At 41.8% G+C, this 12,513-nt stretch overlaps 1 protein-coding gene across 2 annotated transcripts in view; it reads left to right on the top strand.

Moving 5' to 3' along the window:
* The first annotated feature begins 255 nt into the window (after positions 1 to 255).
* TMEFF1 (transmembrane protein with EGF like and two follistatin like domains 1) overlaps positions 256 to 12,513 on the top strand; it is an 80,228-nt gene continuing 67,970 nt past the window's right edge. The window contains exon 1 of one of the 2 annotated variants that reach the window (XM_072842116.1): positions 256 to 485. In XM_072842116.1, the coding sequence (XP_072698217.1) occupies positions 281 to 485 (205 nt within the window). In that variant the 5' untranslated portion in view covers positions 256 to 280. The remainder of the gene's footprint in view (positions 486 to 12,513) is intronic. The other variant, XM_072842115.1, reaches the window with a different exon arrangement.

A 12,513-nucleotide genomic window follows, 5' to 3' on the forward strand; every position in this document is an offset into this window, starting at 1 on the left:
GCCCCCCGCCCGCCGCGCGCGCGCCCTCCCGCCCGCCCGCGCCCCCCGCCTCGGGCTCCCCCACGCGGGCCCGCACCCCCGCGCCACCCCCGCGCGCGCCCCGCGCCCCTCCGACTCCGTCCCGAGCGCGGCGGGCCGGGGCCTGGCGGGCGCGGCGGGCGGGCCCGGGATGCCGAGGGGCTGCTAGGAGGCGCCGAGGCGGCGGCGGGGCTCCCGGCGCGCGGCTGGATGCCCCGGGCCTGCGGCTCCCTGCGCTTCCCGCCGTCCAGGGGCGCCAGCCATGGGCACCGCGGCCGCTGAGGCGCCGCTCCGGCTGCCTGCCGCGCCCCCGCTCGCCTTCTGCGGCTACACGTCGGTGCTCCTGCTCTTCGCCTTCTCTCTGCCCGGGAGCCGCGCGTCCAACCAGCCCCCGGGCGGCGGCGGCGGCGGCGGCGGCGGCGGCGGGGACTGTCCCGGCGGCAGAGGCAAGAGCATCAACTGCTCAGGTAGGAGCGGCCGGAGCCCGCCCTTGCGGCCCCTCCCTCCCTCCCTCCCCGTCCGGCGGCCGCGCGGGCAGGCCCGGGGCGCGGGGCGCGGGGGCGCGGGGGCGCGGGGCTCGGGGGCGCGGGGCGGGGGGCGCGGGGCCGGGCGCCGCGTGCCTTGCGGGCTCGGGGCCCGGCGGGGTCCCGGGGAGTGGCCGCGCGTGCGGCCGTGTGTGTCGAGCGTCTGCGCGGGAGCGGCCCGGGGCGCCGTGGGCTGCGGGGACGGGACCCGGCGGGGGGGCGGGGCCCTTGGTGTGACCGCGGGTGTGCACGCGGGAGCGCGTGTGTGTGTGTGTGTGTGTGTGTGTGTGGTGAGGGCTCCGGGGAGGCCGGGTGTGTGCGTGCGTGTGTGTGTGTGACGCCGAGGGGCTGCTGCGGGGGCGGGGGGCGAGCCTCAGGGCCCCGGAGCGACCCCGGGACCCTGGGGTCTCGGACTGTTCGTGCGGGTGAAGGGAACGGGCGGCCCAGAGGACGTGGATTGACGCTGTCCGACTGACTGCGCGCGCGTGTGTGTGTGTGTGTGTGTGTGTGTGTGTGTCCTTTGGGTTCAGAGTTGCCGTGGGGGGGCGGGTGGAGTGACCGCGAGGTCTGTGGACGTCTGCAAGGAAAAGTCCTGGGGCGCAGGAAATGACCCTGTGCCTTCGTGCGATCTGCGGGGGGCTCTGGGATATACCCTGGGGCATGCACGGAGGAGGAGGGATGGGTGTCCTGGAGTGAACCCCGTGGGTGTCCATTCAGAGGGAGGGAGCTCTAGGGAGTCATCCTGCGCAGGGTTTGGGTCAAGAAAGCTAATAATTGGATTTCAGGAAGTGCCTCTCTGTAGCTAGGCGTGACCCTGGGTGTTTAAGGTGGTGTGGGAAAAGAGGGAACCGGTTCAAAGAGCATGATCCCTGTGCGCGTGTTTGTGTGTTTTGCGGGAGGGCCTGGAGATTGGCAGCAATGGGAGCAAGGGAGTGACCTCTCCCCTTCTCCGAGGCCTTCCCCCTCCCCCCACCCCCCTTCCCCAGGTCTTGGAAACAAAGAGCTTGCTGGGGCTCTAATGGAAGAGACTGGAGATGAGGGTATCTGGGCTGTAAAGTTCCTTCTTCCTTTCAAAAGGGGTCCCAGAGGAGCCCTGGGGCAAGGAGAAGCTTCCAGGTCTGATTTAGGGTTGGGTGCATCCTCCTAGAGCTGGCCTAGCAGATGGTAGAGATCGTAAGCCACAGCCTTGCTAACTTACCTTTTATCAATTCTCAATTCTCCACTTGTCTTCTCTAAACCCAGAGGGCGGGAGAGGAGGCTTGGTGGGGGGTGGAAGGTGGGGGGAGGGAGGAGGAGGGGAAAGGGAAAGGAGGATGGACTTAAGGCCACCCGGGGATCCACTGGCCTGTCTGCCAGACAGCATTTGTACCTTTGGGCTATTGAAGGGGCATTGTTTCTGGGGGAGTGAAGAGGGACCAAGGGGGTCTCAGCACAGATGCTACCCTCCGTGAAGAAAACCTTTGGCCTGCTGTTTAGATTTCAAGGTCTAAAATCCTTAGTAATTTTCATAATGGTATGTTTTATGATGGGGGAAGGATTTTGAGCACCGTAAACAATGGCATGTCCATTAAAAGCTTTTCCATCCATGTAATAACTTTCACTTTATTTTTTTAATGTTAAGTGGGATATGGGATAATGCTTTAATAAATAATCACACATTCATGGTTAAGAATAAAAACCATTTGTATATTGGAGTGCCTTTTTGTAGCAAATATTTGTTATTTTCAAACTTGTAAGTGATCACACCATGTCAAAATATTTTACTGGCTAATGTGCTGTGATTATTTGTTCTTGCTAAGCTAATTTGTCCTTAGCAAAATACAATGTGTGTTGATGGATGTTTCTGTGTATGTTTTCTAACTCTTCAGTGCAAAGTACAACTTTTAAGTAAGGACACGGGGCTGGAAACCCTCATGGTGTAGGAAAAGGGGACTGATTTGGAGATCCAGGCCCTTGCTAAGGAGCTGGGCTGTTTGGAGCAAGTTACTTAATCTTTCTTAATTTCCTCTTCTGTTAAAAGAGTGACTTGGATTTGATAATATCTAGCCATCTTTCAAGGATATATTGATATCCATGTAAATAAATAAGGCTTCTCAAATAAAATGTTTTCTAATACTAAGATCCATGTGAATAAAGCTATTCATGTGAATAAAGCTGGGTCTAAAGCTAGAGCTTTAACTAAATGATATTTGTAGATTCTTGTTATAACTTTCTAGAATGAAAATCTGAGAATGATTCATATGGAAAAAGGTAATTTTTTAAGAATTGTAGCAATCCGATCTGGGCATAGGCCATCTATTAATGCATCTTGAGATTTTACATAGATTTTTTTTTGTAGTCACTTTTATTACCCAGGCATTTCCCACATAAACTGAAGATTATTCCTTCCTGTATTTTAGTTTCAAAATCTAAATGCTGGCCTTGACTTCCTGTTACTTTTCTTTTTAAAACTTTTTTAAAATTTAAATTCAATTTAATTAATATGTACTGTATTATTTGTTTCAGAGGTAGAGTTTAATGATTCATCAATTGCATATAACACCCAGTGCTCATTACTTGAAATGCTCTCATCCCCCACCCACCGCACCTCCAGCAACCCTCAGTTTGTTTCCTATAGTTAAATCCCTGTTAAGGGCAGCCAGGGTGGCTCAGCGGTTTAGCTCCCACTTCAATCCAGGGTGTGATCCTGGAGATACCAGATCGAGTCCCGTGTCCGGTTCCCTGCATGGAGCCTGCTTCTCCCTCTGCCTGTGTCTCTGCCTCTCTCTCTCTCTCTGTGTCTCTCATGAATAAATAAATAAAATATTTAAAAAAATCCCTGTTAATTTTCACTTTTAATTTTGGATCATCATTTCAGCCAACTCTGACCGTTCTGGAATCTGATTCTATCAGGCTTTCTGTGTTTTGGTCACTCACAGTATTGTGGCCTTTGCAAATCTGAAGAGCAGGTCTGTGGCTTTATTAAGAATAAAAATCGGTTTTTATTAAGAATAAAAACCTTTTAACAGAAGTTGTCTAGATCATGGAAAAGGATGCAGCTCTGTGATATTTTACTGGAGACTTCCTTCCAAATTGGTTGTTGTTGATACATTAATCAACCAGATGTTCAGCCAGCTATGCATCCTCCTTGTAGAGTTTAACAGATTTTTGAACTTCTGCTGTCCAACATTTTCCCATTTTGTTCACTAGCCTATTATTTAAAGATTCTGTCTGATTGTCTTGTTAGAATCAGTTATGTATATGTGTATATCATTCTCCCTTTTTCCGTTTTAATAATCCTATCCGATAGATAATGTTGTATAGCCTGCCTTAATTAAGATCCCAGCTGGCTTTTACATTTTATCATGTTCAGAAACATATTTACCCATTTCTAGACTTTTTCAGGGGATACGTGGCATGTTTACCCATAGATGTTTTTCTGGATTGGCATTTCTCCTTTTTTTGAAAGTTGAGCATACATTTCTGGTCTTCTGGCATTGTGTCAAGATAGCTTAGATAATCAGCAGTCAGATCTTAAAGTTTTTTCAGTATCACGGATTGTGATTTGTTTAGATCAGAATGCAGATTCTTTTGAACTAGCTGTGTATTGTTATTGTCCTTTCTTCATGCCACTTACCTCAGACGTTAGCTTCCTTTTATGAGAGTTCTTTTCTTCAAGATCAAGCTCCTTGATGTTTACCAAAGCAAAGAAGAAACTGAATGGGTCTGTATTTGTCCTTGTCATCTCTTGATATTACAACATCTTCCCAAAGCACTGGGTCCTTTGTTTATTTCTTCTTTTTCTAAACAAGCTTTTTTTAATTGTCTTCATGCCTCAGTTCTCCAGTCATTCTGGACTTTTATAATTACTGCTTTGGTGTTTTGTATCTTCTTATTTGTACTTATTTTTAAAAAATTAACTTACCAGAAAGTTCCCTGTCATCCAAAGAGAAAAAAACTTGGAATTACATGACTTCACATTACATGTGAAGAAAGGTGAACTTTGAACCTAAGGGACCAGGTGACCTTAGATGTGGCATTTTTTTCTCATTTGTAATATGAAGATAATGACGATGCTTCGTTTTGACTCTAGGTTGAGAAGAACAAATGAGGCTAACTATGTGAGTATTTCCATCTTAGGAATGTGGCTAAAGAAGTGGAAAAACATAGTGAGAGACCAATTAGTGGTATTTGGTGATAGATATAAAGGTGGAGAATTTGAAGTAGGTTTTAAAAGTCATGGAAATTAGAAGTGGGTCCTTTGGACTGTGACAGAGTGGTAAAGATGGTACAAATGGATATGTTATGAATTTCATATTAAGAGATGTGTCTTATTAGTGGCAATTCAGAATTTTGGGGACTAAAAAGTGAATTTTTAAACATCTGTGTGGAATCTTGATCAGGACTTCTAGATCCTTGGTATGTAATATGTGGGTCTTTATTAATTTATTTGTGAACCTTGATTGAGTACCTGCTTAGGGTACTCTAGTATGCTAGATGTTAAGGGAAATAAATGAGAGGCCATTGCTGCCTTCAAGGGCTTTATATTCTAACAGAAGTAGTTAGCCTTTTATAAATCTATATAAAGAAATTTCTGTTTAATACATCTGGGCTTTCTCTCAACATTCCCCCTATTAATAAGCATTTATTGAACACTGACAGCACTGGAGTTTTTAAAAAGTGTACAATTAAGTATATTCACAAAATTGTACAACCGTCATGACTATCTAATGACCGAACATTTTCATCACCCCAAAAAGAAACCCTATACTTATAAACAGTCACTTCATGTTCCTCTCTCCGCACAACCCCTGGCAACTGCTAATCTACTTTCAATGTCTGTGGATTTGTTTTTTTGGACATTGCATATAAATGGAATCCTGCAACATGTGGCCTTTTGTGATTGGCTTCTTTCAATTAGTGTAATGTTTTCAAGGTTCATCTGTCTTGTAGCATGTGTTAGAACTTAAGTACTTTTTATGGTTGCATAGTATTTCATTGTATGGACCACATTTTGTTTATCCATTCATCAGTTGGTGGACATTTGGGTTATTTCCACTTTTCATCTATTTTGAATATGCTGATATGAACATTGATGTAGACATTTTTGTGTGGACATATGTTTTCAGTTCTCTTGGGTGTATACCTAGGAATAGTTTCTGAGTCACATAGTAACTCTGTGTATAACATTTTGAGGAACTCCCAAACTGTTTTCTAAAGCAGCTGTACCATTTTACATTTTCACCAGCAATGTATGAGGGTTCCGATTTCCCCACATCCTGGCCAACGCTTGTTCTTGTCTTTTTGATTATAGTTATCCTAGTGGGTGTGAAGTTATGTATCAGTGTGGTTTTGATTTCCATTTAACTAATGACTAATGATGTTGAGCACATTTTTATGCATTTAGTGGCTCTTTACGTATCTTGTTTGGAAAAACGTCTATTAAGATCATTTGCTGGGTTTGATTTTAGCATTTTGGATTAGACATTCCCTTAGTAAACATACTAACCAATTCCCATAGCACCCAGATGCTCAAGCTGGTAAGTTAGCTCTTGTTTGCCTGTGAATCATATACTTCTCTGCTTACCAATAAAGAATCAGTTGTGTTTGTTCTCAAAGTTATACAAGTGATCCTTTGAGTAAAAAATAACAAAAATTACTCAAATTGGTGCAGTATTAATGCAAAAAGTTGTCTTTTAATGAAATGCTTTGCAAAGACTTGATAAAGGTTAGAGAGAGAGAGAGAGAGAGAATTGCCTTTCAGTGAATTAGATTCTGGTCAAGACAACTGAAACAGTTTGGGGGGAAACCTTACAAATCTCTGAAAGGATTCTGCTCTTAGAAAAATTTGCAAGTATTTTTAAGTATCTCTTTTAGTTATCTCTACACCCAATGTGGAGCTTGAGCTCAGGACCCTGAATACTCTCCTCACTGAGCCATCCAGGTGCCTACGTCTCTTAATTTAAAGGAAAGGAAAATGGACATTGTAGTTAATAGGTTGTAGGTGTAGCTTACCTAAGAAAGGAGGGCATTGCATTTGGTGCTATACAGGAAATGAATGTATGTTTGTTTAGATGTGTGAAGTTCAAAATGTGTATATTTTGTTTCTTTTTTTTTAATTTAAAAATTTTATTATTTGAGAGAGAGAGAGAGAGAGAGATCACAAGCAGGGGGGAGAGGGAGAAGCAGAAGCAGACACCCTGCTGAGCAGGGAGCCTGATGTGGGGTTCTATCCTAAGATCCCAGGATCATGACCTGAGCTGAAGGCAGACGCTTAACTGGCTGAGCTGCCCTGGTGCTCCTTATGTCTCATTTTAAAATTATTTCCTCCTTTACCTGACTCTTGATTAATTGCTCAATGGTCACTCATACATGTTTAAAAAGAAAGTTTTTACTGTAAGGTGCCCTAAGGAAGATATAAGTACGGTGTTGAGGGAATGAATAATTCTAATTTGTAGGAATCGAAAAATGGTGTCTCTGAGTAAGTGGCACTCAGTTGGGCCCAATAGACAGAGTAGAATGTCAACTTGAAACAAGAGGCACACTTTTGCCTGAGGGCTTTGCTTTGCCTGGAACCTTCTTTTTGCCTCGAACCTTCTTTTCCCAGTTATTTATCTCCTCAATGCCTTCAGGTCTTTAATGTCACTTTCAAAATAATGCCTTAAAATTGCAGCCTTTTCCAACTTCCATCCTCTCTGCCCCTCTCTCACCTTAATCTTTCTTAATGCTTTTTTTCCTGTTTCAAAGCAACTTTTCCTGTGTGACCTACTATACTTGTTATTATCTGTCTCCTCTATATACCTCCACGAGGGCAGGGATTTTTGTGTTTTATTCACTGCCCTATTGACTGTGCTTAGAATAGTGTCTGGCACAAAATTAGGTGCCTCTACATATTTATCTGTAGAATGAATAACTGAATGGACATAGAAACTGAGGAGAGCTGGGAAGTGTAGGTATTCTAGGCCGAGGGAATGGTGATGGAAAAGGCCCAGGGGTGCTTGGGTGGCTCAGTGGTTGAGCATCTACCTTTGGCTCAGGTTGTGATCCTGGGGTCCTGGGATCAAGTCTCCCTCTGCCTATGTCTCTGCCTCTCTCTGTGTGTCTCTCATGAATTAAAAAAGACAAATCTTAAAAAACAAAACAAAACAAAAAAACAAAAAAAACCCAAAACAAAACAGGGAGGGAGACTCTTGGGATATTTGGGGTGTGGGGATAAAAGTAGCAAGTGAGTCACATTGCCACATTAGTGGAAGGCCTTGAAGGCTGAGGTTTGCTACTTGCTCTGAAGACAGAGGGAAACTTTAAGGATTTGAGCAACATCATGGTTTTAGAAAGCAAAGGCTGGAATTGGTGAAGGCGATCTGGAGAAAAGAGACTGGGAACACAGTGATAGAGGACAACTGTGGACATGGGGAGAACTAAGAGCATTTGTTTGGCCTGCACAGTTTTAAAAATTTGCATTGGGAGTGCCTAGGTGGCTCTGTCTGTTAAGTACCTGCCTTTGGTTCAGGTCATAATCCTGGAGTCCCAGGATGGAGCCCCGCATTGGGTTCCCCGCTGAGCTGGGAGTCTGCTTCTCTCTCTGACCAACCCCCCTCCGCCATGCTCTCTCTGTCTCACTCACCTTCTCTCTCAAATAAGTAAAATCTTTAAAAAAAAATTTGCATTGGTTACTAAGCATTAAAAATCTGGAGGTTTTCCTTAAAAATCTGGAGTTTGATCACTCTTTCTAAACTTGGGAGGCATTGGTAACATCGGGCTCTTGTTTCTAGATGGCAAAAGTCACCCAGAACTGTCCAGTGGGGCATGAGTACTTCTCTTTGCCAATCCTTGCCTAGCTAGGCTTTCATTGATCTTTTTCTCCCTTGGCTTCTGGATCTTATGCTGTAGGAGGCAGTGTGAAGTGTGTTGCTTTTAATTTGAGATGGAGAGCCTGTTTGGAAGAGAGTCAAATTGGTGTATATATTTCTTCCCTCATTCCTGTTATTCACAATGACCAAGTTAGATGCAAATCCTTATTTCTGCAGTGCTCAGCCCTTCCTGGCTGGAGACCTCTCCTGCCTATGCTCCTTGCACCTCCCACTGTACTCTATTCTTTTCCTTTTCAACCCTTTCCTTGAATCCACCTTCTACCTCTTCATATTTGAAGGCTACCCTGCTTCTGATTATACTGTTTTCCTTGAAAAGCTCTCTGATGATGTTTTTTTTATCATATCTAGTTTTCCTTTATTAATTTTATATCTTAGTATTACATCTTTTCCCCTTCAAGTTTCCCTTTTTTTCTCTTTCAAGTTCTTTAGGTGGAAACTGATCATTATATGTCTTTTTCCTTACCACAAGAGCATTTCAGATAAAATTCCTCTTGTCATTCTTATAAAACATGTAAGTGTAGGTATGTTACAGATATTTTGTTTTGTGGTTTTTGCATTATGGTTTAAGAATGTGTCGTAGAGGGTCACCTGAGTGGCTCAGTGGTTGAGTGCCTTCTGCTCAGGGCATGATCCCGGAGATCCGGGATCAAGTCCCACATCGGGCTCCCTGCATGGAGCTTGCTTCTCCCTCTGCCTGTGTCTCTGCCTTTCTCTCTCTGTGCCTCTCATGAATAAATAAAATAAAATCTTAAAAAAAAAAATCTGTTGTAGAATTTGTAGCTTTTGGTAGGAAAACTAGGTGTCTGTCTGCATCCCAGCAGGAGAACAAATTTTGTGTAAGATCCCTGTAGTCCAAGAAAGAAAGTGTTATATCCTTGGCTTCTTGGTCCCCTATTATATAACTATTAATTTTACTTAACATTTTTTATTTTGAATTAATTTCAAACTTAGAGAAAAGTTCAATAATATACCCAGATTTCCCAGTTGTTAAGACTGTAGCATTTGCCTTATCATAGTCTCTTTCTATATCTGTCTGTATGTATCTGTCTGTCTAAATCTTTTTTCTTGCCAGATTGGGTCCTACCAAGGAGAATAGTTTATACTTTGTCAGTTCTGTGCTTTTTACTTCTTTGTTTTGTCATCTCCTGTTAATGAAATAGTGAAGCCTCCAATTACAATGATAATAGGTTTATTTTGGATGGTTTTTCAGTTTTTCTTATATTTTTGTTACTCTGGGATATATGCATTGAATTTTATTTCATTTTTTTGTTGTATTTTTATTTTTGTAGAGTAGATTTAAAGTATCTCCAATAGGGGTGCCTTGGTGGCTCAGTTGGTTGTCTCTGACACTTGATTTCAGCTCAGACCATGATCTTGGGGTCATGGCGTGGAGTCCCTATCTCAGGCTCTGCACTGAGTGTGGAGCCTGCTTAGGATTTTACCTCCCTCCATCTTACCCCCCACTCACATATGTATGCATTTGCTCTTTCTCTCCCTCTCTCTCAAAAAAAAACCCTCCACAAAAGTATCTCCTGAAGTCCTGATGATATCCATCCTTTCTGGATTTGTGTTTGTCTTTTAGTTTTTAAATGTTAGGATTTGTTTCCCAATATAGATGTAGACCATTCATTTTTTATAAGCATCCACCCACTTCTACTAAATGAAGTAATTATGTTTGTGCCACCCTCCATCATCATTTTTTAAAGTGTATAATCCAGTATTTTTAGTAGAATAGACACAAGATTGTACAACCATCACCACAATCAATTGTAGAACATTTTTGTCCTACTCCAAAGAAACTTTATAGTCTTCAGCATTTACTCCCCAAACCCCAGCCCCCCAGCTTGAGGCAGCCACTAATGTACCTTTTGCTGTATATTTGTCTATTTTGGACATTTCATATAAATGGAGTCCTATAGTACGTGGCCTTTTGTGATTGGCTTCTTTCATTTAGCATATTTTCAAGGTTCATCCATATTGTAGTGTGTGTCAGTGCTTCATACCCATTTTATGTTTCAGTAATATTAAAATACATGGATATATATGTATACCACATTTTGTTTATCCATTTCTCACTTGATAGACATTTGGGTTGTTTTCTTCTTTTTGGCTATTACGAATAACGCTTCTCTGAACATTCATGTACAGATTTATGTGTGGACATGTTTTCAGTTCCCTTGGGTTTATACTGGAGCAGAATTACTCGGTCATATGGTAAACTTTACATTTAACATTTTAAGAACCTGCCAAACTGTTATCCAAAGTGGTTGTGCCATTTTACATTTTCACCAGCAATGTTCTAATTCTCCATATCCTGGTCAACACTCATTACTGTCTTTTTTTTTTTTTTTTAATTATAACCAATTATTTCACTTTTTTTAATCCTTTATTTCCCTTGTATATGTAGTTTCTTTAATGGAATTTAAATTCTCAGTTTCTTTTAAGCTGGATTAGGAGATAATGTCAACCCATTTATCCCCTTCCTCTTTCTCCCCCCTTCCCCCTTTATTCATTGTTAGAAACATTGTTTTAACAGAACTATTTTCATTATTCTTAAAATTAGTTCCATTATTAGCTTCTCTCATGGGATAAATGAGCATTTAGGAGTTGGCATACATTCTCTTCTCATACACTTTGCAATTCTGTTTAAATCTTAAAATTCTCTCACTATTTGCTTTGAGTTTATTAGATGCTTTACTGTTATTCCTTTGTTACTATTTGAATAGATTTCTTTTTTACAGGTGTCATGTATTTTTCATGGCTCAGTTGTCTCATCATTTTTTGAAAAGTCATTTCAGGTTCTAAAGTTCTTAACACATTCTTCTGCCTTCAGAAACTTTGACAGGTATTATGTTTTCAGCCACAGCTCCATTTCTCTTATTTTTGTGCAGATATTCTGAGTTTTTCTCTTCCATGGTTAAAAAGAAAAACTCACACCTTTTTTTGTTGTTATAAAGGCAGTATTTGTTTGATGTCTCTCAAATATATAAAATCTTTTTTTTTTTTTTTTTTTTAAAAAGGTAGTTTTAGTTTGGGTTGTTTCGTCTAAAGAGGAAAAGTATCCTGTATAGTTAGTTTCCATTGCTCTTTTGTAAAGATCTCATTTACTCCTTGAAATTCTGTGAGAGATTTTTACTCCAGGGAACTGGAGAGAGATTTGGTGCTTGCCCAATATCATAGCGTTATCTAATCAAATAATTGGAACTACAAGCCTGGAACTCTTCCTAATGCAGCAGAGTTTTGTGAAATCCTTTTTAAATGTGCTTTTAAAATAATTTCATGTTTTCCTTTGCCAACTTATAGCTTGTTTTGTAGATTTTTGTCTTTGTGGGTGACTTTCCTGGATTCTGGCTACCTCCTATTCTACTTAGTGTTGCAATTCTAAGGAATAGTGGCTAGAAATTGAACCAGAAGGTGATATTGTTGTGTTTAGATTTATTTATTGATATTTAAAATTTTTGATGGAGAAAATGTGTTAATTTTACTTGCAAAAATCCTAAAATATAGGACGCCTGGGTGGTTCAGCAGCTGAGCCTCTGCCTTTGGCTTGGGGCGTGATCCCGGAGTCCTAGGATCGAGCCCCACATTGGGCTCCCTGTGTGGAGCCCGCTTCTCTCTCTGCCTGTGTCTCTGCCTCTCATGAAAAAATAAATAAAATCTTAAAAAAAAATCCTAAAATATGTGTGTAAATATGTGTATGTTGTAAAATATAAATTGGATTATAGCCCTATATAGTTTTATAACCTGCTCTTCTTTACGTCACCGTGGATTTTGGTCTTTCCATATCAGTTTATGTGTTTCTACTATATACTTTAATGGCTACTAGTATTTCATCAATAATTTATTTAATTAATTCCCAACAGATGGATACTGAGGCCGTTTTCTACTTTGTTATAAAAAATGCTGTTAACAATCATGCATCCATACACATGTTTTTTCTTCTCTCCTTATCGTAATTTCCTAGAAATAGAATTATTGAGTTAAAGGATAAATATGAATAAAACTCATTATATACCAACACATTATTTTGTGAGAGGTTCTACTGATTTACACTTTGATGGTTGGTTTGAGTGCTCATTTCCCATAGCCTCTCCAGTGCTGGTGTAATAATAATAAGGAAA

This window comes from Canis lupus, chromosome 10, assembly GCF_048164855.1.
Source record: "Canis lupus baileyi chromosome 10, mCanLup2.hap1, whole genome shotgun sequence".
NCBI lineage: Eukaryota > Metazoa > Chordata > Mammalia > Carnivora > Canidae > Canis > Canis lupus.